Raw genomic sequence first — 25,417 nt, 5'->3', positions numbered from 1 at the left:
GAATATACTTCTGTATATTTTTTACACCGTTGTTAATAGAATGAACAGCCTTTCCCCGAGAAGAATAAAGCAAGTTGTTTTTTCACTTTCAAAATATACAAAAATCGTTTTTGAAGACTGCAATCTATGTTTCGTAATTTCCAAATCACGCACTCATCAAAACACTCATATAAATGTACAGTTTCTTTGTATTATAATTAAGATATAAAATAACACTATATTGTGTATAGCACACTTTTTTGTATGTTATTTCTCTATGATTTACTTATTCTACAATATTATGCAGAGTCGGGCTTCCTCAAATTCTACTTTTTTAGATATTTCCGACTAGCATCATCCATTGTATGCATCAGAAATTCACTCAGCTCAATTTAATGTTCTGTTTGCGAAGATATCTCGCGAAATCTTGAGTGCAGTCAGTCGTAAAGTTTCGGAAATGGTTTTATTTGATACACCACCACAACATAAAAGGGAGCACAACATCGTCTGTTTCTTCTACCAACATTACACTATTATCGAGAATTTTGTCCGTAAAACGGGTGTTTCGCCCCACTGTGCGTCGTCCCTCAAACGTGACGGGCTAAATGCCCTTAGCTGCCGAAAGCCCAGAAATCTAAATCCTAAATCCCCCGATGGCTGTCATATGCATACCGGGTCTTACGGTTGTACGTTTCTCAAACAAATCCTACAAACAAACTCAAAGTGATTGTAAACTACATTATAAAGACACATGTTCCTATCTGGCTCGACATAAAGAGATATCAAGCAGTGAAATATGGACCTAAACATTTTTTGAAGGTAGTTTAAACAATTAGAAATTTGCTAAACAATATTAAAAGAATTATCGATCCTGTAATTTAGAGAAATGCGTTCTAGCTATGACAGTATATGAGAGACAACACGTACGAGAGTTGGGTTACGGGATAGTGCTAGAGGCAAGGAATCAAGATCCGAAGTTGAAATCTGTTAGAACTTTTGTGGCAACTTCAATAAATTTTGATGCCACGAACTACAGTAAGCTGATAGATTGGAGAAAATGTAATCAGTCGCCCCCTTGACTGCTCGAAAGCTTGACAACAGAAACTATCTTATCACATATGCATCACAAATCTGTTCATGAGTTTGATGTTTTAAATGTTCCATGCCATACTCAGGAAGTTGAAAGATGTGTAAAACTTGTCACAGAGTCTGCAGGAAAAGTGTACCGACAAGAAAACAGAGATGGCTACATTTGAGCAACTTTGCTCTCAAGACTCATAATTCCAAAATTTGATTAAAAATCTAATTTAAGACAACATCCTTGACTAAATCAACACAATTTAGCAGACCCTACTTGGTAGGAGAGTTTAGTAGGACATGTGTGTAACTCGAATTGTAGCAACCTCCTCGTAGGGAGTTCTGGGCCATTTCATGAAAAAAAAAAAGTTACCAAATGGACGAAGAGCTGCAAAATCTTTATGAAAATAAAATATATAAAATAACTCACATTAACGAATTATTAACAAGTGTGCCCTCACATAACTAAAATAAAATACTTAGACACTATAGAAATAAAAAAAGTAATCTGTATATTCCTTGTGTAAAGGTAAATTTTCGTGTTTTTTGTCACTTTTTAAGAATGTTAGGCCGTTTGCGCAAACTGGAGAACAAATGTGTAACTGTTGAGCCCTTTTAGAATTCGATACTCAAAAATTTGATTTTTTTCGCATAGAGGTAAGTTTTGGTGTTTTCTGTCATTTCTTCAAAGTTTAGGCCATTGGTTAGCATGCAAATACGTAACTTTTAAGCCCTATTAAAATTCGATAAAAATCTGATTCATTCGTATAAAGGTAATTTTGCTGATGTTTGGTAATTCTTCAAATTTTAGGCCGTTTGCGTGAATTGAAGATCCAAAGTGGTAATTTTTTCGTTATTTTTCTATTGATTAGCATGCGAATACGCAACTTTTGAGCTCTATTAGAATTCGATACTCGAAAATTTGATTTTTTCGCTCCACCCTAGTATACAATTATATATATTTTTCGCTTTATTTTGATCTGCAAAATAGTGCTCTGTAGTCCGTGCGCACCATTTTTAGAACACCTGTTATATATATATATATATATATATATATATATATATATATATATATATATATATATATATATATATTACTGAGACATATTACAATTATATCAGTGTATGTGTTCAGAAAAGAAAACATTTTCCTTGGAATTTGTTCATTTTAAGGAATGCATTCATTACTCTTCTGTTCGAACGAAGTAGGAATTTTAAAGAGAACGTGAACGAAAAATTTTATGACACTTTTTCTTTATTCCGCTTACTATTCTAAATGGGATACATATAATTTCGTGAGCGTTTTTGTTTCCATTGGTAATTTTCTTCATTTGTAAGATGGAAAGAGTAAAATTATACTTTTATGGATTAGTATTGTTTCTAGAAATTATCTCAACATAACCTAAACTGATTTTGGATTCGCTTAAAACTATAGAAACTCAAAACTGAAAAAGACTTATTTGTAGATATACAGGGTGTTTCAAAACAACACCGACAACATTTGGGAGGTGATTCCTGACACCAAGATAAGACAAAAAGTATAGAAAAACCTGGGTGCACAAATGCTTCCTTTCCGAAAATGTAAAAAAAAAAATGAAATTTAAAGGTTCATAGCTCGAAAACTATGGAACCTACAGTAGTCGGGTGAAGACTTCATTTAGGAACTAATATGTGCACTATCCAAATATCCAAGTTTCAGAATCCTGCGGTATTTCCGCAACAATTTTTAAAGAAGTAGTTGGTGAGTATTTCAGATTATATGCCGGTAGCTAAACTCCCTCTATAAAAATGGTTGCGTGAGTACCTTAATATTCTGAAACATGTATTTTTAGATAGTGCACATATTAGTTCCTAAGTGAAGTCTTGACCAGACTACGGTAGGTCCCATAGTTTTGGAGCTATGAACCTTTAAAGTTCATTTTTTTTTTTTTTTACATTTTCGGCAGCCTATAACAACGAAAGGAAGCATTTGTGCACCCAGGTTGGTCTTTTTATCTTATTTTGGTGTCAGGAATCAGCTCCCAAACGTTGTCAGTGTTGTTTTTAAACACCCTGTATAAATTTATTCAGAAAATGTGACATTATTTTATCTTGTAAAATTAATTAATATCATCATTCCACTGAAAATCAATCATGTATATTGTTGAGCTGTTGTATAAAAGTAAAATATACTTACTCGACTTTTGTGCTTTCTTCCAGAATCTTCCAAACATCCGTACCAAAATCAATTACCATGTTCTTGTTCTCTTCATTCCACTAAAAATAAAAAACACAAACTTGATGCCATATAATGTAATATTCACCAAAATGAATTGCACACATTAAAAAAACTGAAGACAGTGCTTTAGATGTATTTAGAATATATGGTGGAAGATGTGGTAAGTGGAAAAAAGGATTGAAATACGATTATTTACTTTGTTTTTACGTTTGTGTTTGTACGTTTTTTTTACTTGGCACGTTTCCCGCCTAAAGGATGGATCCGTCTGCATCCACAGTCAATCATTCCACAGGGTTTATTCATTGTGAGATGGTTGTCTAGAAGCCACGGACTCGTACTTAGGCACTCAGAGATCTCGTTGGCCACGCATTTTAGTAGGCCAACTTTTTCGGCATATGAAAGCATATTTGGCTTTAGATTGTAGTATGTCTAAATTCGACCATTTATCTTTGTAGTTTTAGTGTCCTAGCTTATTCCTTTGGTGTCGCTTTTGCTTTTTCTTTGTCTTCTCTATCTATTCCTCTATTCTCTTCTTCATGATATTTTTTATTTTTAACCTCCCCCCCCCCCCCGGTTTGAACATGATGTATATCAACCATTCAACATATATCATTTGAACTTGATTTACTAACTGAGATGTCACGAGACGATTCGTAGAGGTATTCGTTGATGTGGAAGGTTCAGGGAACGTTTTTCTGAAAGGGAACGTTAGGTTCAGGGATCATATTTCGACCCACTGCAATAGCGAGCGATGGTTCAGTACACGATAAAATGTTATTTTTTTTTATTATCCGTCCAGAATTCTGCGTTAGACTGTCGGTTATGTCTACTTTTGTTTCCATTGGTAACCATAAAAGTAAATGTTTTAGTTGTTCTGGGCTCAAAATAGTGTTAACCTTTTAGAAATAGTAGGGATGGTATCGAGACGAGACTTTGTACAGTCTCGGTCTCGTCTCGGTTTAAAAATAGCTGTCTCGGTCTCGGTCTCGGTCTCGTCTCGAGTCAAAAATCGTCGTCTCGGTCTCGGTCTCGTCTCGGTCAACAAATGCTTGTCTCGATCTCGGTCTCGGTCTCGAAGGCCAAATCTCGGTCTCGTCTCGAAAGTCTCGAAATAAATAGGTGAAATTAAAATTGTAAAAGTATTATTATTGTAAAGTCTTTCGTTTCTGCTTCTTATTTTTGGCCTTATTCTTGACTTAGAATTATAGTATGGTGTACTTCTTCAGAGCTAATTTGCTAGCGCTGATGACTTCCATGCGTGTGTTCCAGTTTCAATCATCAGTGGGTATATCATATCTGGGATAAAATTCTAATAGTAACCCATATTTCACTTTCAGCAAAAGACTTTCTCATATGGCCTCAGTACTGCCTATACAATTAAACTCCATTAAATTAACTCCAGTACTATACAGTAGTTTATTTCCTTCCTTAGAATAAGAATTGTTCAATACATTCTAACAAATAACGCAACACATAGCAGCATGAATGTATTTAATCGTACCGAAATTGAAATTTTACAATTTTTCATTTATTATCCAATACATTCTGTTTTGACTGTCATTTTAAAAACATAATATAACGTTCATTATCTGAACAAATAGGGTAAATTATTACTACAATATATTTTGTTTAAAATTGATCTAATGCTTTATTACCGTTTCACATCTACGTGTTTAATTGACACCTTATAACACGAAATTCCTTAACTTTGTGGTGGAAGCTACGGCACTCATCTTTGCTATGTGTGGCCTCGGGTTGCATCACGAAACAAGTTAGATTCAAAGTCAGATGTTTCGCATAGTTCGCGTCTAAATTTAAGTACATTCTGTTTCTTATACAAGTTCCTAAAGTTGTAATACATTACATACGCATACGTATATCCACTGCCATAACATAGATTAAGCTTATTCCTGAGCTCTTAGCGGTGCATGTGATCTTTATTCGAGAAAACCAATCGTGCGTTCATTACGTTGAAATTTTATATTGATTGAAAATTGCTTGCGAAACATGAACATACATAAAGTATATAGGTAATTCGAGCTAGCTGTATCTATTTTCTCTCTCTCGCCAAAACAAGTGATTCTTAACTTTCTAGTTTCCTTTTGTATTCATTTTTGTAGTTTTGCAGCAACATGAAGTATTAAATAGTCAAAAATATATATATATATTTTTCGCTGTATGACTTTCGTTAAATTTTGGATCCAATTTTACTCTACCTTACCTAGTAAATTTATATAGTGTATATACATACATATATATATATATATATATATATATACAGGGTGCGGCACGTAAAACCGGCCCGTCGTAATATTCTGGTATATTGTGTTTTTGGCAACACTTAAATAATCTACCTTCCTACCAAGAGATGGCGTGTCGAGGTCGGGTCGACTTACGTGACCTGCAGCAGTCACGTGCAGCCGCAGCCAGTGAAACTTGTTGAAACCAGTTGAGAAAAAGGCCTCGTTGTGGTAAGCCGGGTGAGTGTCAGTGTGTGATAATGCCGTATTCGATACCCGAGCGTGTTGCCATTGTTGAAGGGTTCATTCTCACTGGATCTTTTGTGAAAACAAAGAATTTGTTTCGGGAGAAATTTCCAGGACGTTCTGTGCCAGCAAAAAGCACCATTCAGGATCGGTTCAAAATGCTCCCAGGAACAGACGACCATCTGTCTGCACACCTGAATTGAAGATGCAGGTGGAGGAGATGACAAGAAGTCCTCGAAAGTCAACCAGGAGATTGAGTCAACAGGTTCATGCGAGTGAGAGAAGTTGCAGACGTGTTTTAAGGGGACTGAAGTTAAAACCGTACCGGATTTTGTGTTCACTTTACAACACTTTGTGTGCGGTTTTACGTGCCGCACCCTGTATAACATTAGTAGTAGACTATGTTAAGTCACTTTTTGGTCAAATTGAGTTAGAATACTTTTTTTTAATAGACTATGTTCTTTCTAGTGGTGTAATAATGTAAGTCTAAAGCCATCTTACTACTTTGTAACTACTTAGTATAGTTTAAAAAACAGTATTACAGATCTTAATTAAGGAACCGGTTTTTCGCTTCTCCTGTAAAATTACGAAATTATGACTTGGTTTAGTTTATCTCTGAGGTCTCGATATAAAATCATCACCATCATCATAATCAAGCATTATCAATCCACTGCTTGATGAAGTCTTCCCAAGTTTCCTCTGCAACTATCTATCTTGGGTAATTCTTTTCCAGGTTACTCCCCAGTGGTTCCTGATTTTGTCACAATTTCTTGTATGCGGACATTTCGTAGGCTGTTTTTGTCACGTGGTATCCAATCTAAAATTGTTTTCGTCTATCGATAATAATTTCGTCTTGCAATATGTCCATCACATTTTCTGGTCTATTTTAAACATTATTTCATTAGTACCAGTCATTAGTTGCCAAATAATTCATTTCTATATATTTGGGCTACAAATAGTTCATATCCTCTACTTTTAGAGCACAGACACGCTACTTTTTGATCTTCGGATCTGGCAACACTGACTCAATTATTTAAATCAACACAATGTAAGAACCCCCATTTGCTGTAATGGCTAGTACGCTTGATTTTGGTTCGCATGGTCCCGAGTTCGATTCCCGGTGGCGGTAATGTTCAACGACCGAAGTTTTTCGGATTCCACTATGATCAGCAACTCCGCGTTTCCTTTAGCTGCCCTAGCATAATCGTGAGACGTTAAACTAAAACAAAACAAACCAAAAATCAACACAATGTGTATTACTAACTGTAAGTCTTTGAATAATTGCACATAGCTATATGATATGGATCGAGTTTGAGGTGGTCGGTGGTCAAACTATAACAAATGAAATGCAGTTAGGATGTAATTAAACTTTTAATAAAGCAGTGTTTTAATCTAAAAAATACACCAGGCCTAAGGCTTAGGGAGAACAATTAGTGCTACTGAAAAGTTGTCAGTTACGTTTAATTTCAGTTACAATTTGCTTTTACATGTATTCTGGAACGAAAACTTTGACATTAACATTATAAGTAGCCCAAAGATTATGAAAAATATCGTGTTTTGAAAACATTCTTGCACCATAAAACAAATTACGATTAATTTTAAAATATTTTGCACTTTAGCTACGTTATTTGCACTATATTTATAATAATATTTAGCAATTTATTTAAGTTCGCAACACTGCTTAAAATAATGTAACTGCGACTTGTTGTAATTAGAACTACTGAACACTAATGTTATAATGTTCCTGCCGTTTCAGTTATTAGAGATCTCCAAAATGTTGATCTTAGTGATATGTATTGTCCTTTGTTCCACTGAATAATATATGTGCTTTTGTGGTTTAATTTAATATCTAAATTAGAAATATGTAGAGCTCTTTCGTGGCTAAGCAGTTAGCCTATGGCGTGAGAGACCCGGGTTAGATTCCCGGCGGGAGCTCGTGTGGTTTAGATTTAACGTTAATCAGTAGGTTCAGTCTCATATAACCTCGCTGCTGAAAGAGGCGTTAAACTCAATTAAAAAAATGAAATGAAATTTTTGAGTTTTACGACCCACGGTTATGCCGGTTAGGCTAAAGGAGACTGTGATGATGAGAGATGAATGAAATGGTGGAATGAAGAAAGTGGGAGGAAACGGGAGAACCCCGAGAAAACCCACGCACTAAACTAAATTAACTGAACAGAAATATGTAATATCAAACGTAGTGCAATTTGAGAAATTACAACTTTATGTTGCGTTGGCAACATTGCTTGTTTATCTAGTGGTATTGCAGAGTATCTAGAAGAACTTCCCCTTCCATATTTCACACAGCATGTTAAAAAAAATCAGCATTTTTAATATATATGACTATTATATATAACTAAATGAAATACCCATTTTTCGCATGGGACCAGTATTTGGTAGTCAAAGCCTATGGGAGTATCACTATCTCAGCAACCGCGAAAACTATGTATTTGACACTAATATCGGTCATTTTGTATTATTTTTACATGTCTCGGTACCCCCTCCCCAGCAGGTGAACCCCGGCCCGCATGCACTGGTAGCTGAATTTGAAAGTCATCTCTAATGGAAGTGACACCACTGATCTCAGCGACTGCGAAAACTATGTATTCGACACTAATATTGGTCATTTTCTACTACTTTTACATGTCCCGGTAAACGCCCCTCCTGATTCAAAATAATAATAAAAAAAAAACGCTTCTTCTTGGTCTGAGGCCTAGGACATGACACTTGTCAACCAAATTTCGTAACTCTTGGACTCTCGTCTGGTCCCCAGGCCGCACACAGGCAATCAGAAAGACAGGCATGCAGACACACAGACAAATAAACTCTTCCTTTTACTTATATTAGATATGATATACGAGGGCGAGAATCCAAGGGGAGTGTTAAAGGGGTTATACCTCCCCTTGACGCTCAGCTATACATTGTATAAAATGGGCTTCAATCCAACTTCTTTCTTTACATTGGATAAAATGTCAAACTATGGTTTAGCCCCTCCCTCGATCATATCCTGGATCCGCTGGTATATATATATATATATGTTGAGAGAGGGAGAGAGAGACAGAGATGACTATACACATCAGCAGGGGATTTTGTTTCGGGAGAGGCTTGAGAACGAGTAAGAAATATTTGTGTTGTACGTGCAATGCGAAAAAATGATCACAAATCTATTTCGGGAGGGGCTTCAGTCCGATAGCCATCTCCTAAATACGCCACTGAACATTAGTCAACTGTTCCCATATTACCTAATACAGGAACGAAAAAAATGTTGTGTAAAGGTCAATCTTAATAGTTGTCTATATTAATATTCGAGACGAGACCGAGACTTTCGAGACTGACCTAAGTCTCGTCTCGGTCTCGTCTCGATTTATAGAGCTCCGTCTCGATCTCGGTCTCGTCTCGGTATATAAAAGGCCGTCTCGATCTCGGTCTCGGTCTCGGTACCATCCCTACCATATAGTTATACATATTTCTGTGTTTACGTGCCTGTCATGCGAATTAAATGTCTACCAGTCTTAATAAAATGCTTGGGAATATTAATCTTAATATTGTGTGCGGCCAGTTAGTTATTTGTAAATGTGCGATATATTCGGATTCTCTCCTAGGTGAAGTGTTGCAACCTAGAAAATTTAATTTGTCGGGGCTATTGATTTGAAAGTTTAAATGATTATTGAATATATGTATATTAAGATATAAATGTGTGTGGAATGTAAGTATGATATTGAAATAAAATGTATACTGGAGAATTGAATAAATATGTGTAAATGGTCTTGGTACCTGCCCCGAACGGTCCTTGGTTGCTATAGTTCCAAGATATCCGATAAATGTAACATGTGAATGTTACTAGATACCGCCGCATGTTATAGATATTCTCTTCAAACTTCGTAACATTAATAAGTGACATATGTAATGACTAACATCATCTGTATTAAATTAACTGCATGTAGCATGGGATTTAGGCAGGTCATCGTAACCCTAATGTATCCTCAAATCAACCCTCAAGTTAGTAAACTAAAATTCTTCTGTAAAACTACATTTCGATTCCATCCCTCCCATACGAATCCTCAAACTTGACCAGTGTTTTTCCACCTCAGTAGTCGTGTTCTCAATACAAACAAAAGTCCTTCTGAACTTGGAAAATTCTCGTTCTTTTATATATTGTGTGAATCTAACGATAAATGTGTGCACCTGGTAGTGCAAGGTGATATTAACTGAAAGATCGTTAATGGATGGGATAGTAAGTGAATGACAGAATAAGTAACATTAGTCACCGTGATATCAGTGACAAACCTTTGATCTCTTAACCCCAGAAATGGGAGAAACGTATTCGATAGATACTTCGACGAACAGAATATGTGTCAGTTACAATGAGTAAACATTATCTTAACGTGTTTTTATAAGAAAAGAAATGAAGTGAAATGTATGGACACCAGAAAGGATGCTTCGATAATACATACGATATTATAACTCGTCTTGAGCTGCGAGAGAGGGCTCGTATAACAACTTTAAAATTTTCATATATGAGATAAAGACTCATTTCTAACCATCACCTCAAGTTTTTTTCCTCCACTCATCATATTGTAGATTGTAATTATTCATGGACTTTTATCATATTTACCGAAAGTTAAATAAAAATATAATTTTTTGTCTTTCTTTTTATGTGACTGTTAATATATATATATATATATATATATATATATATATATATATATATATATATATATATATATATATATATTGTTACACAGTTATGCCTCGAAGTCCTAGGCCGGACTCCAAATTATAGGGCGAGACGCCCGCGCGTTTCAAATTGTGTGTGCAGTAAGGGAAAGAGAAATAGGGAGAACGGAGTCAGGTGAGGTCCAGATTGAATTATCAACCTGATGCCTCATTGACACCAAACCACACGCATGGGATAGTGGTATGACCCTAGCTTTGATTTTACTCAGATCACAGAGCTGGGTCCTAGAGGCAATAGTTAGGGAACACCACGAGAGCAATAAATATATGAAATCTATTATGTAGTTAGAACCAGGTATAAAACAAAAACTGTAAAAAGAAATGTAAAATAGGAATTTCAATCCCGGCGTGATAGAGAAAAATCATAGAAAGACTAGAAGTCTTAACCACTATTGAGCATGCGCGTGAAGAAGTCTCTCCCATGCTCGATGAGGCTCGTGACGTCGCCTTCGAGCTACGTCAGAAAAGGCAGAAATGCGTGGGACGAAGCGCCTTTATAAACGAGGCTCGTCTGCCGCACCGGGTGATTCTACGGACGGACGGCTAACAGTGAACTTCGCTCTGGTTAGGGACGGTCTTCAGAAAAATCAGGTATGTGCTAATTTTTTTCTAAGTTCCCCCTCCACACGGGAAGAGCACTTTGAGATTGTTTAGTGATCAATATGAGTTTTATTTTCAAGTCCCATCAATCTGAGACCACATTCCCTCTTCGAGACTTAACATTTCTTCCTTTCGGGCCAATGCAAGTTGCGATGTACAAAGTTCGCACTTTACTATTTTCAATAACTCGCGGTTTAGCATAAAAACCTTCTAGCACCCATTGAGTACTATGGGGTTGTGCTCCCACTTGAATAATGTAGAAAAACTTCCAAGTTGTAACTCCAAGTAACCGATTTTGTTAAATTGATCTGTATTCTTATTTTATTTTTTTTTAATAAAAAGTAAAGTGAAATGGTCTCTTTGATTCAGTCAAGCTATCCCACCTAGTTAGATTCAACTCACAGTCTTCAAGTGTTACCTGGGTTTCGATTCCTAGTACCAAGCTCTACCACTGTTAGTGCACTTTCTCATCATCTGCGAACCAGTAGGCTAAAGACGTTTTCAAAACCGAGGCTATTAGGGAGTTGGACTCCGAACCAACTTCGTCGTACTGGGTGGAGAGTGAAGAAGTGATCTCAATTACGATTTCACAAAAGAAAGTGTACATAATTGCTACGCCAATCCCAGAACCAAAACATCATATATAACATTTTATGGTGTTCGGTGTTCGCCGGGTAACCAACTGTGTGTTCTTGAAACGCTAAACAAATCTCTGGTGCTCATTCACTTTATAGGGGAACCAACTATCTCAGTTGCCTTAAAACGCGAGTTTTAGCAAATCGGGAGTGATTTTTTTTTTTTTACCGAAGAGCTATCAATAGATAAAAGTGAAAAGTGTACGCGAAGTTTTTCTTTTGACTAGTCAAGTGGTGTATCGGTACTATGTAAAGTTAGTAAAGTTCGGTGGCGTACTTGACCTAGGCGGTGTTCAGCCTTTGACTCTGATATACAAATATAATTTTTTGCCGCTCTAAATAGTGCATTTCACATGTAGTGAAGTGGCGACGAAAATTTTTTATTCTCAACTTCTCTCGCTTTAAGTTGTTATAAGTCAGCGGAATAGTTGCTAGGTTCCGCAGAGCGAGACTCAGTTCACCTCACGACGTTTCTTGTGTAGTAAGGGAAATGGAAAATCGGGACGCGAGTGTTAAAAAGGAATTCAGCTCTTGTCTCATGTACTTGCAAAACTTTAAGTCTGCTTATGCTTCTGCTCGCTTTGGTAGGGTCACAGTCAGTTTTATCGCTGGTCAACAGAACCTCCCGTTTTACGGGATGAAAGTTCGACTAGTTTGTCCGGCGATAAGTGGCTAATACCTTTACCACTTATTTGGGGAGGATCACAGGCAGTTTATCTCTAAGACAGCAGAACCGCCCGTATTACGGGATGAAAGTTCGACTAGTCTGTCCGGCGATAAGTGTCTAAAATCCTTTCCCATGCAAGGCTTGGGGGTCACAGGTATCTTATTCTCTTGGTCCAGCAGGGCCCCTCTGTAATAGGGGTGCAAGCCCGACGGCTGCCTGGGAATAACTGCCTAAAACTCACCTTTATGCAAATGCAATATTGGAAATGAAAATGCAGGTACATGATCCAATGGTTGGATGATCGTAATTCCCCTTGTGAATTTAAAAAAAAAAATTTGAAGTTCTTTTAAGAAAAGAAAAGAAAAAAGAAAACAAGTTAAAGAATAGAAGTAAAAAGTAAACTCATCATAAGTGAGCAAATAAGCATTATCTGTTATAAACAGCTGTCTAATCACTTTCCGTTTCCCGTTCTAAAAAGTAAAGCAAAATTTATAAAGAAAGGGAAGTTGAGCATTCAAGTTCAAAGGAAGCTAAATAAAGATATTGAAATAATAATAAGTCGCAAAATACGTAACAATTTGACGTAGCATTTCCGAGGGAAGTAGCTATCAGTGATTAACTTTTTACCATATCAGAGGAAATAGGTTGATTACCCACTGCCCTGGTTTGAGAGGCCACTGACTTGAAAGAAAACAGATTTATTATCAAAAATGAGTTTCGCGCAGAAAATAAAAGACAAGCTATTAGATTTAGGGCAATCGCATTGTCCTAAGACACCCACGGGCAAGCACCGTTATATTTTAGATCGGTGGAATAATTATTATTGTATTGAGTGCAATAAAATAAAAGTCCACGGGCATTCTCCTCCTGAGTTTGGTCGTTGGAAAAAGAATCCATTACCGAGATACTTGGATACGTGGAGTCAGCCAAGATATCGTGAACCAACGACCGCGAGCCCGCAAACCCCAGAAGCACCAGCGAGTGGTTGCGATCTAACGCCGCTGGCCGCGTCTAGTCCTATCCCGACTAGAAATGATATAGAAATACAAAGTGCTGGTTCAAGTGAAAAACCAATGCCAGCTCCTAGGACGATATATGTGAATTCAGATACGGACGAGACCCCACCGGGGGTAGATCCAAAAACTCTAGTGAATGAAATAAATTTAAAAGACGAACTAGAGGTAGCCGAACTAATAACTGCAGGTCAGGAATGCCCGCAGGCAACAATTGAGATAGAAACAGCAGGTGTAATACCTGATGTCCCCTCGAACCAAAGTCCCTTAGATAATAATAAGTTAGATGATAAGGACAATAGATTAAGTAATTTAGTGTTAAGTGTAGAAAATAAAGATATTGGTGTATCCAAAAGCCCAGATAGCCCAGTAGCGCTATATTTTCTTATAAAATACGAACTGTCAGATCCTAGATCGCCGTTAGAAATGCAAAGACCGACCTTTCAATCTTTTTATGCCGGTAGTAGTGATGAAACAGTTTATGCCGAGATCGGTCCTAGAACCATGTATGCTATCTTAGATACTGAATCACGAATTTCAGCGAGTAAAGAGCCAATTTACGAAAATATTGGTCTCGAACCCAAGGCTTTCGCGAGTAAAGAGCCAAGTTATGCAAATATAGGAACCGAACCAAGGGAAACGAAAATTGAGAACCCTGACGAGAATAATGAAAATGAATCGCGCTCTTTGTCACAATCTAACGATAAAGCGTTAATAGACCAGATTAAGCATTCATTACAAACAGAACTGTCCCCAGCAGTAGGAAACTTAATTCGACCTTTAACTAAACAACTACGAAACAAGAAAGTACAGGTCACAGTTGTTCGTCGCCAAGGTGACGAAGAAGAGAAATTAGGTATTTTATTTCAAGCGGACCCCTCAGCCCCCTTTGGAGATTTATTACCTGAGGAAAATGTAGTTGGGAATTTTGATATGGAAATACAGACCGACGTTTTTCAAAAGAAAGATGTTAGTGTTCAGACCGAATACAAGTTTCCTAAAATGATCCGGATTGATACAGACCGGGAACTTAAGGTTCTTCGGACAACAGCTACCCAAACCAACCCGGTCATGTTTGAAGACAGCCTTACCCTCCAAGAGAAACTGCAATATTTAGACAGTATAGATAATATACTCAGTGTAGTTAGTAAAGTTAGGTGGTCAAACGGAGATATTAGTAGCGCAGATTCAGATGGGGGTGAATCGTTGAAAGACGATTGGTTAGGTTACGAACTAGAGAAATTACAAAACGACGAAATAGCGAAATTACAAGACGACAACCCGGAGTCTCCTCCTGCGTCATCCATGGAGGATGAGTCAAAACCTTCGTGGAACTCCGAAGAAGAACTCCGATATGACCATTGGGATCCTCCCACGGTCTCTACTCCCCGAGCAACGAACCAAGACCCTCCCAAAGAGGACGCTGACCAGAGAAATGACCTCGTCGCCCCTGCTCCAGTTGAGAGGAGGTTAGGCGAAGAGACGGAAAGTGATGATGCTTTTCCCTCAGTTTGCTCTGACCACCAGAAGCAAATTGAAGAGGAAGTAAAAGAAAATAACGATTCCTGGTCTGAAAGTAGAATAAATGAAAATATTGGTAAAATCTTTGATTACGCGGAGTTTGGTGCGTCTGTAATTTGTTTAGATGAAGTAGAAAATAGAGACGATCACTCAACCTCTCCAACCCAAAGAGAGTCTAACAAACTAACTGATAGTGTTAAGAATAGTGGTTTACAACCGTCAGCTAGTACTAGTTCTAAATTTAGTTCCTATAATGACCCTAGTGAATCACCTGCGACTAAAGAAATGAAAAAGTACCAACAAGAGGAAAAGTTAAATCCCTTACAGATAGTGTTCATTTCGCCACCTAGTAGCGTAGTTACACCCATGGCCCCCATGGAGAAATTAGAGTTTAGCGAAAGGGAAAAGACAGAAAAATCAGTATTCAGCGAACAAGATAGATCTTATACCTCAGAATTTAGTTCAGAACAACCCTCCGAGTTTGAAAATAGAAGCGTAACTGATACCGACTATAGGTCCGTTTCTGAAAATTTCAACACCTCGGTTTCGTTAGACAGGTCCTTAGATCTGAAAGATGAGCCCGTCTCACACTCATCCAGTGAAGATAAGACCTCTGATAAGCAAAAATCAAATTTTTCGTCCTTTTTAAAAGTAGATCCTGAGAATAAGCCTCGTATAAATTTAAAATCTGAGCAAGAAATTAAAACTAGTCCGGTTACCGAGCCATCTATACCATATAGTTTTGAGAAACCTAAAGTTACGGATACAGTAGTAACAGGCAAAGTTAGCAACCCTCCTCCCGAGGGTGACAATCAAAATTCTACTATTGGTGCTAAACCACAAGCCTTTAAGATTTATCCAAATGTTGAAATTCCCTCCTTCTCTGGTAATAGACATGAGTGTGTGGAACTTTTCCTGCAAGAGTATGAATTAGTGGCTAGCATATATGAATGGTCAACCCTAGAGGTAGGAAATTACCTTCCTTACTGTCTGAAAGGGGAAGCTTTCTCCTTTTATTTAGTAGACCTAGCAAACATTTTACCTTTAAACTATAACGAGATGAAGGAAAAACTTAAAAAGGCTTTCCCTAGTATTGAGTATACTGCAAGGTTAGAATATGACGTAGATACCAGAAAACAACAACCCCATGAAAGTACTTTAGCGTTCATTTATAAGTTAATAAAGGATTTGAAATTTTTACGAGGTTGGGTTAATGAAAGTGAATTGATGAGTAAACTTAGAATGAGTTTGTTGCCAGACATCCTAAATAAGCTGATGCTTGAAGTGGATGATTGCGATAGCCTCGAACAGTGCCTACAATATCTTAGAAAATTTCACACGGCACAAAGATTAGTTAGTCAGAGAATTAGCCATGACGTATTATGGGAAAATGACCGCTCGGACTGGTCATGCATTAAAGAACAATACCAACCAGGATTTGTACAGATTAGTTCTTGTTACACAGACGAAGTAGTAGCAGAACCGGGTTACAAAACGTATAGGAACAATCACCAAAATACCTATGGCCTTGGCCATGGGCAGGCGCAGCTTTGTACAGTCAAGATAAAAATAGGAGACCGCTGGGCGCAAGCTCTTATTGATTCTGGCTCTGAAATTTCGATAGCTTCGAAAACCCTCTTACCTCCAAAATTTCCACTAACGGAAAGACTGAAGGGTTATGTGAAGCTTCGTGGCGTAGGAGCTCAGCCCACAGATTACATTCCTGTGGTGAGAATAGCGTGTTGCTTTAAGGATCACTTGAAAACAACCAAACGAAGATTCCTAGACGTAGCTATAGTTGACCCACAGTTTTGCGCCTATGACGTTATTTTGGGGATAGATTTTCTGCACAAGTATGTCACCACCATTCATTCCAAATACATGGAATTAGCAGATAAAGACGGGAATCATGTTGAAGACCTATGGTTCACAGTCCCAAAAAGTACATATGGAAGTCGTCATGGTGTGATTCATACCTTAGATTTAAAACATGTTAAACGATACCCACCATCAGTAGGAAAAAGATCGTTTAATGATTCCCAATCAAGACAGAACGGTAATGCTGGACAAACGGCTTACTCTGTCCCCCCTCATGGAAACAAACCAATTTATAGGAAACGGAACCTCGCATATAAGAGGAAGGATCCGTCTCCAGAATTGGTCACCGGAAATCACATAAATCCTGTTGTTAGCGTACCTGATAATAGACAAAAACTTCATACTGAAGGAATTACGTCCCGCGTATTCGTGTGTTCCAGGGAAACTACAACATTTCCCTCGGAGCCTACGAATAAAAAGAATGGAAAAGTCAATAGATGTAGAGAGGCTAGACGTAAACGAACTAAGAAAAACAAGGTGTCTTCCAGTGCTCCTGAGCTGGAACTTATCAATTCGCCTGACTTAGAGACAGAGGAAAAGAACCTATCCACCTTTGACCCTCAGCCAGGCCCTAGTGGAACTTCTGCAGTTAGTTCCACAGATAGTTCGGATACAGAGATCATACCGAGAAAGAAAGAGAATGCGTCTTATGAGACAAGATATAACACAAAGAACCAACACTCTGTAAAGCCACCCCTGGCCTCCCAGGCGCCTCATGAGCCTGTAGAGGAAAAATCAGACAGTGATCAGTTAGAGCCATTAGAAAAACAATTGATAACGCAAGGAAGTGAAAATGATCCAGCAACTCTCCCTGACCTAGAGAGTTCTGCTCAGGATCATAGTCAGAAAGAGGTCGTGCCAGACCCCTTGAGGCTGAGCGACGAACTTTTTGATATCTATCCGGACAATACCTATAAAGTATACCTTCCAGCAAATGTCCGAGTGCCGTCCAAGGCTTCATATGACATAGAAATTACCGCACCAACCGGAAACGTGCAGATTTGGGAATTTTTACCGTCCAAAGGTATTCGATATTGGCACTCCTGTTTGATCCCGAGAGGTCCAGTTTTTACTGAGAATGGAAATATTACTCTGACTATTTTCAATAGTTCAGATCGAACCAGATCTTTGTCTAAAAACCTTTATTTAGGGAAACTTGTACCCCAGGCCGAGTCCTTCACTGACGAAACGGAGGATAACGTACAGGCCGTTAATCAGATCATACACCTTACTAACAAAGATGAAACAGATGACGTGGAAGTCCCTGAACAACCCCAGAAAGCCCCCCAAACCAAGGAAGAATTAGCTCAAGTACTAAATATTGGCCCAAATTTAAACCCAGAAGAAAGAAATCAATTACTGGACTTATTGATGGAATTTAGGGACGTTGTAGCCTGGGACAAGTCTCGTCTGACTGCGGCTACCGATAAATTTATGTGTCCCCTAGAGGTCATTACAGATATACCTGTTTCTCATCCACCCTATAGAGAAACACCAAAACAGAGAGAGATAGTCGCGGCAGAGATTCAGAGAATGTTAGATAGCAATATTATCCGAGAAAGTCAAAGCCCATATTCTGCACCAATTGTGATAGTAACTAAAAAAGATGGCTCCCCGCGTATATGTGTCGACTTCAGAAAACTGAACTTAATATTAAGGCCCAATTATACGCCAGTGCCGCGTATAGATGATATATTAGCATTTCTGAATGGTACCAAATACATAAATACGCTCGATATGCAAAATGGTTATAACCAATTATTAATCCGTCCGTGTGATATAGAGAAGACTGCATTCATCTGCAGCCGTGGAAAATTCGAATTTTTGAGACTACCATTCGGACTAAGCACGGCCCCGGCTCTTTTTCAAAATATGATGAACGTTATCTTTGGTGACATTATGTGGAAGTATGTAATTTGTTACTTAGACGATTTGGTTTGTCCTAGTCCTTCTTTCTCAGATTTAATAGAAAGAACGAGAATTATTTTATCTCGACTCCGGGAGGCCAACCTAAAACTCAACCCTAAGAAATGTTACTTTGGTTACGAAGAAGCCTCTGTGCTTGGCCACATCGTCGGTAGACGAGGAATTTGTGTAGATCCCGCAAAAACGGAAGCTATAGCAAAGGTACCATACCCTACTACAGTCAAAGAAATACGTAGTTTTATTGGACTTTGTTCATTCTACAGAGCTTTTGTCCAAGGGTTTTCTACTATTGCCAAACCACTCATTTCATTGACTAAAAAGAATGCCAAATTCGAGTTTGGAGAAACTGAGAAACAAGCATGGGATACTTTGAAATATTGTCTTATATCTGCTCCGGTCCTTGCCCACTTTGACCCGAATCAGGACGCCATAGTCTATTCGGATGCCTGTCGAGACGGAATAGGCGGATACGTTGCACAAATTAAAGAAGATAACAAAGAACACCCAATAGCCTATTTTTCAAAATCTTTGTCCCCAGCGGAGCTCAACTACTCTACGGTTGAGCTTGAAGCGCTAGGAGTTACTAAGACAATTTTGCATTTCCACTTCCTATTGGCTGACCGTCCCTTTATTGTGCGAACAGATGCTCATGGTATATGTTACCTAAGAAACAATAAGATTCTAAATTCTCGCTTTATGCGTTGGGCAATTCGTTTACAACCCTATCTATTCACAATCGAACACATCAAGGGCCGCAATAACGTGACCGCCGACTTTTTGTCAAGATGTCCGCTAAAGGATGAATTACCCTCCAAATTTGGTCAAGAAGAAGATTGTGCAGACGTGTGCAACTTAGTGTTATGTCCCAAAATAGATATCAAAACAATGCAAAAAGAGGATGATAAAATTAGAGAACTAATACAGAAGAAGAAGGATGACCCCACTGATCGTGCTCTAAAACCCTATGTTGTAGTTGACGATGTGTTATATCGAGTCATGAACAAAGATAAGAAACTAGTGATACCAGAAAAGGCGATCCCCGACATTTTACAAGAGGCCCATTCGTCTCCGCTGTGCGGAGGCCATACGGGATTTTCTCGCACTTACTCTAAAGTAAACGAACGTTACTACTTTCCGAACATGGGGAAAATAGTTAAGGAATACGTACGCTCTTGTGACGAATGTCAGAGGGTGAACATCCCCAGAGAAAAGAAACAAGGTTTCCTTCATCCCTTACCGGTGAAAGAGGAATTGTTTTCCCGCTGGAGTTTAGATATTTTTGGCCCGCTACATAGTAGCGCAGGCTACAGCTATATCCTGGTTATGATAGAATATCTCAGCCATTTCGCAATATTAGTACCGCTACGAAATATTAAAGCCCCGACAGTGGCTAGGGCCATGTTGGACGAGTTAATCACGCGTTTTGGCCCCCCTAAAGAGGTACTGACGGATAGAGGAAGTAATTTTTTATCAACGATAATGGCCGAACTGAATGACTTATTTGACATTAAACATGTTCGAACTGCAGCATTTAAACCATCAACGAACGGACTGTGTGAGCAATTCAACTCTGTCATTGCAAGTTTCCTTACTAAGTACACGGCTAAACAGCCTACTAAGTGGGCGGAATATGTCCGCTTGTGTGCGTATGCTTATAATATATCAACCTCCCCTATTAGGAAATATTCCCCATATGAGATTGTCTTTGGTCAAAAGGCCAGGTTTCCCACTCAGTTGGACACCCAATATCAATTCACGAAAATACAGGAACATCAGAAACAATTAAAGTTAATCCGTAAACTAGCCCAGAAGGCTATGACACATGCACAGCAGCAGACTAAATTACGCGTTGATCGCACTAGACAACCTATTAAGCTAAAGGTTGGTGACTTAGTATTATGTAGAGATTATTTGCCTAAGAAGGATATTTCTCCAAAGTTAACTCCCAAGTATATGGGACCGTATTACTTAAGGAGTATTTCTCCCACAAATGCTTGTAAAATTGAATTCGTAGCAAATCCTAACCACACTCAGATTGTAACTATTGAAAGGTTAAAGAAGTATTTCCCCCGAGACAACTCACGCGAGCCGGAAGATTCTAGCGATAGTGAGGACGAGGAATGTTAAGCGTATCATATAGGTTGCCCATGAGACCTAGTCGCCTCAATTTAGACGAACTTAAAAAAAAAAAGAGAAAAAAAAAACTTGGCGTATATTCATTAGTGAGTGTGACGAATATCTCATACATCACAGAGACCACTAAAAAGTGGAGTACCTGTAGTCTCGCAAGACCTCTGGTATACCGGAACACGTGCATACAAGGCTATAGCTAGAGCCTGAAAAGAATACATTGTGAAATTAAAAACAAACAAAAAGTTATAATATACTCTTCATCAACTTAAAAACAATAAGTTACTTCCTGGATTCCATTCTCCTCTCCAATCGATGCGGCATTAAACACCCATGGCCTACTATGGAAATAGGCAGTCATCCTAGTGGGCGGCGCTAATACGTGGTCTGAGGAGCAAATAAGTCATTTTTAAAATTAGGGCCCTACCACATCTACCAAACCTTCCATAACTACAATACCAAGGAAAAGTTTGACGCGTCACAGAAAAGTTATGTCGGATTAATACCAAAATAAATGTTTTGCCAACATATTGGGATGAAAAATTTTTTTTTGTTCTTTGTGTGAATGTGCCCGGGCACGAATGAGTTACCCTTCTTCTTCTCCTATAGGACTCCCAATATGCTGCCAAACACAGAGAACCTATAAGGAAAATAAGTGTTGACATAGCTGAAAAGTAAAATATTATTAGTAGCTACTAACGTAAATACGTACAGATGTATTTGTTTTCTTGTATACTTAACTCCGACTTTAAGCATACGTCGTTGCAGATGCAAACTCTTCAGTCACGGTCCATGATTCCATCCGTTGCCGCCGCCTGATTATTTCATTTCTCTCTTACGAGAAATCCGCCGCTCTCCCTCTTCGTGTCTAGGAAAGCATTAACCTGGAAATTAAAGCAAAGTCAATATTGCCTGTTTTTGGTTGCTCCGTTGCAAACTTATGCCTAATTATAATAAACGCGTTGATTACGGGTCGCTTTCTTGTGACCCGGGTTCCCTACCTGTTTAAAAACAAAAACAGGGAAAAGGGAAGTTAAATCCCCCCCCCCACCAGACATTTACATAGGTTACTCCACACAATGCTTACCCCATTTGCTTTTCCTTGGGCAATTATCATTTTTATTTTTTTTTTCCGCGTAGTTCGGGCGGGAAGTATATTGGTTAAATTAAAAAAAAAAAAATAAAATAAAATAAAATAAAAATATACTAAAATACAATAAAGTAAAAAAAAACGAAATATGGAGAAATACGCCTTAGTCGCTGACATGTTGTTTTCTGCTGTTATTACTGCTGCTATTCATAGATATGAGTGAAATTTTTCTGCGACCCCTTCTGGGTAAACACAAGTGACCCTTTGCTGTTGTAAGGATGGCCAATCTATTGGCAAACTACGGCAATGTACGTGCATACTGCGCATATTGTACATAATGTAACATTATGTCTTCCATTTTCTTCAAAGAATGTAAATAGCTACTTGTGTACTATACTTGCTACATTTAGTCAGTAAGATTTAAGTTATGTTCAGTTCATGTTGAATTATGATCAAGTATTAACAGTGATGCTCATTTTAGAAGAATGTTTTCAGTTATGTTTATCAAAATACTAGATAGTATCATTATTTCTTTGTGGCAAGATAAACTTAAGCTAGTGTTAAGGCTACCATATGTATTTTGTAAGAATATTGGGGGTAGATCGAGTCCCCTCCATTTTTTTTTTCTGTCCTCCCACCATTGGGTAATGGGCTAGAAACCGCTCATTGTAACTAACTTGATTATTTTACTATCACCATGTTATGTAAAGTCACGGCTACAAAAAGAACATCATTGTGGGCTATAGTAACATTCAAGATGTTGTCCTACCACTACACCACTATCCTCGTGTTTTCAATCATCCTTGTGTACCTGCCTTCATACAAGTTAAAATCTTAGCTTGGGTTGAATTAAAAGGCACACAACACTGATAATGCAACGCAGAGGGGTATTAAATCACGCCATCACTGGTACAGTAGAATAATAATAATAATAATAATAATAATAATAATAATAATAATAATAATAATAATAATAATAATAATAATAATAATTGGAAGCGACTCAGTACGTGTACATCATTTCATAATTAGGTTCGATACCCGAATAATAGAAATTCCCATAAATCAAAAGGACACATATTAAGGATACACGAGCTCTGTCAACTTGTTTTAAAGAAATTTGGTATAAACTAACTTAAATTTATTCAGACTTACATTTATAGTTATGTCTGTCAAAAGATTCGGTGGCCCCCTCAATAAGCGGCCCTGTTTAATAGGTGGACAAACGCTGCTTCACAACAGCGCATGGCGCACAAGAACTTTAGGATATAATATATGAACGTGACAGTAGTTAAAATTTTAAGTGAAATAAATTGTGAAAATCAACAAACATAAGGGTAATCTTTAAAAAATTAAAAGTTAATCGAATAGCATTTTGTTTGGGTGCACATATTTATAATGTTCACAGATACTTCCTCAACACTCGTCGTTCATTCTGCCTCAAAACTAAAAGCAAATCACCTCTTATCGGGTGACGGAAGTGAGTCCAGCTGTTAACAAGGACTCAGGATGTTGTTGCGTGTAGATTCTATACACACCAACATTTATAACGGGAAAATAGATAAATAAGAAAATAGGGAAATGATGTCACAACGAAATGAATAATAATAATAAGGTTGCCTCATAAATCATCATGATTGGGATAAACCATAGTCTCAGATAAACAATTGATTCTTAGCGATCCCTGGTTCGAGCCCCTAATGGATCATTCCTTTTATCCTCTAGCTAAATTATCGCTCCTCACGAGCGCAAGTTGGTATTTGAATTGGTTATGTAAAAGCAGGTTAGAATCAAATACTTTCAATGGACACTTAGTGGATCACATATCATCACTACCTACACTAGAGGTCCTGAGTTCGAGCCCCGAAATATTCAATTCAAAATTACTATCGTTGTAAACATGGTTTCAATTACCGGAGATGATTATTGGCAGTTACGCAATTGTATCCAACGTTGAAAGAAAACAGATAAGTCGGAGATCGAGTCCCGACTCACGCACTTTTTTGTATGAGTGACACACACTAAACAACGTTTTTGTTTTTCCTTAAGGAAACACTTAATATATTCACAGGTAATGCAAACCGCACTTCGTATGATCACTATTACATTGTAACTTTGGTCACTCTCTTTCATGGTGTTTATTTTTTTCACTTAATTCCGTAATAATAACAATCGGTATGGGATACTCCCAGGATATGAATTGTGAATTCGTTGCACTCGAGTTAGCACTCAACTATGTAACACTCACTAGTAAAACCACTTGGTAGCTTGACGTGAAGAAATTGAAATGCATGCTTCAAAGATAACACACTAACAATTCAAGGAGTTAGTACTTACCCTGTACCAAGAAACCTCCCCTATTGTCTCTGGAGACGTGAGTCTTCCCTTCTCCTTCTTTTACGTTCTCCGAGCAACAGATGATACGAATACTCCAACAAGCTGAAAAAATATGAACCACAAAGTTAAGATCTTATTTAAACTCGTTGATTATCATACTTAATAAATTAACACAGTGCAATAATTGGCATCATACTTAATAGTTAGAAATTAAACAAAGGAAACTACTAGGTAAATCTAGTCACGCCCTAACTGCCAAGTTCGTTAATTGTCGGCTCATAAGAAGCCGGGACACTACACTCAACTTCAGGTCCCCGCGTCTAATCTATAATGCTATGTGTGGGTGTGAGAACTTTTCGTTTCAGGTTTTTCCTTACAGAAGTCGAAGTAGCAGAACCTGCCCAGAAATAAGTGGTAAGGGTGAAAGCAGTGAAAGGACCTACTCCTTGGAAATAACTGAGTATTCATTTTCCTTTTTATACTTTTGTTAAAAGATAGTTATTTTTAATCACTTGATTGTCAATTCACTTTGACAAGGGAATTTGACATTTTCCTTTATTATTCTTCCTAAGTTACTTACAAAAAAAAGGATGCAATATAATGGATAAATCACCATGTGCCCAAGATAAGACGGCCTCCTCTGAGGGACTCATTTATCTTAATTAACCTTATAGAATTAAAAACCCTACAGTATTATTTTAAGAAACCTATAACGATTGAGATAACAAATTATTAGAGATTTAGCGAGACACTACAATTGTGAAAAAAATAATATGCACGTTAACTGAGCATTTCTCAAGTGCTGGATTGCCCTATTGCGAGATACGTCTTGTCTTGAACACTATGAGTACTTAAGGTATAATAAAGTGTAAACCTAGAAATGCAGTCTCATTATGAAATCTTGCATGTTTAAAGTTATATCAGTTCTCCTTGATTGTGTTTTAGTTCAATTAGTTGCCAGAACCTTTTATTAGTCTGCTTTAGATAAGTTACAATTATTGTTTTTAGTTAAATTCATTAACAAAATTTTAATGATACTCTGGAACTAATTTTCTTAACTAGCATATTTGCAATGGTATAACTAAATTTATTTGAATCTTGTTGAATCCAAACTCTGATCATT

General features: G+C 37.7%; 1 protein-coding gene across 1 annotated transcript in view; it reads right to left on the bottom strand.

Annotated features, from left to right (window-relative positions):
• LOC145675169 (uncharacterized) overlaps nucleotides 1-25,417 on the bottom strand; it is a 45,264-nt gene that overhangs the window by 7,764 nt on the left and 12,083 nt on the right. Inside the window, exon 3 of the mRNA XM_081745541.1 lies at nucleotides 3,233-3,312. Within this exon, the coding sequence (XP_081601667.1) occupies nucleotides 3,233-3,312 (80 nt within the window). The remainder of the gene's footprint in view (nucleotides 1-3,232; nucleotides 3,313-25,417) is intronic.

The sequence above is a fragment of the Thermobia domestica genome, chromosome 18 (genome assembly GCF_964235325.1).
Source record: "Thermobia domestica chromosome 18, izTheDome1.hap1.1, whole genome shotgun sequence".
Classification (NCBI taxonomy): domain Eukaryota; kingdom Metazoa; phylum Arthropoda; class Insecta; order Zygentoma; family Lepismatidae; genus Thermobia; species Thermobia domestica.
This window is presented reverse-complemented; position numbering and strand designations above follow the sequence as displayed.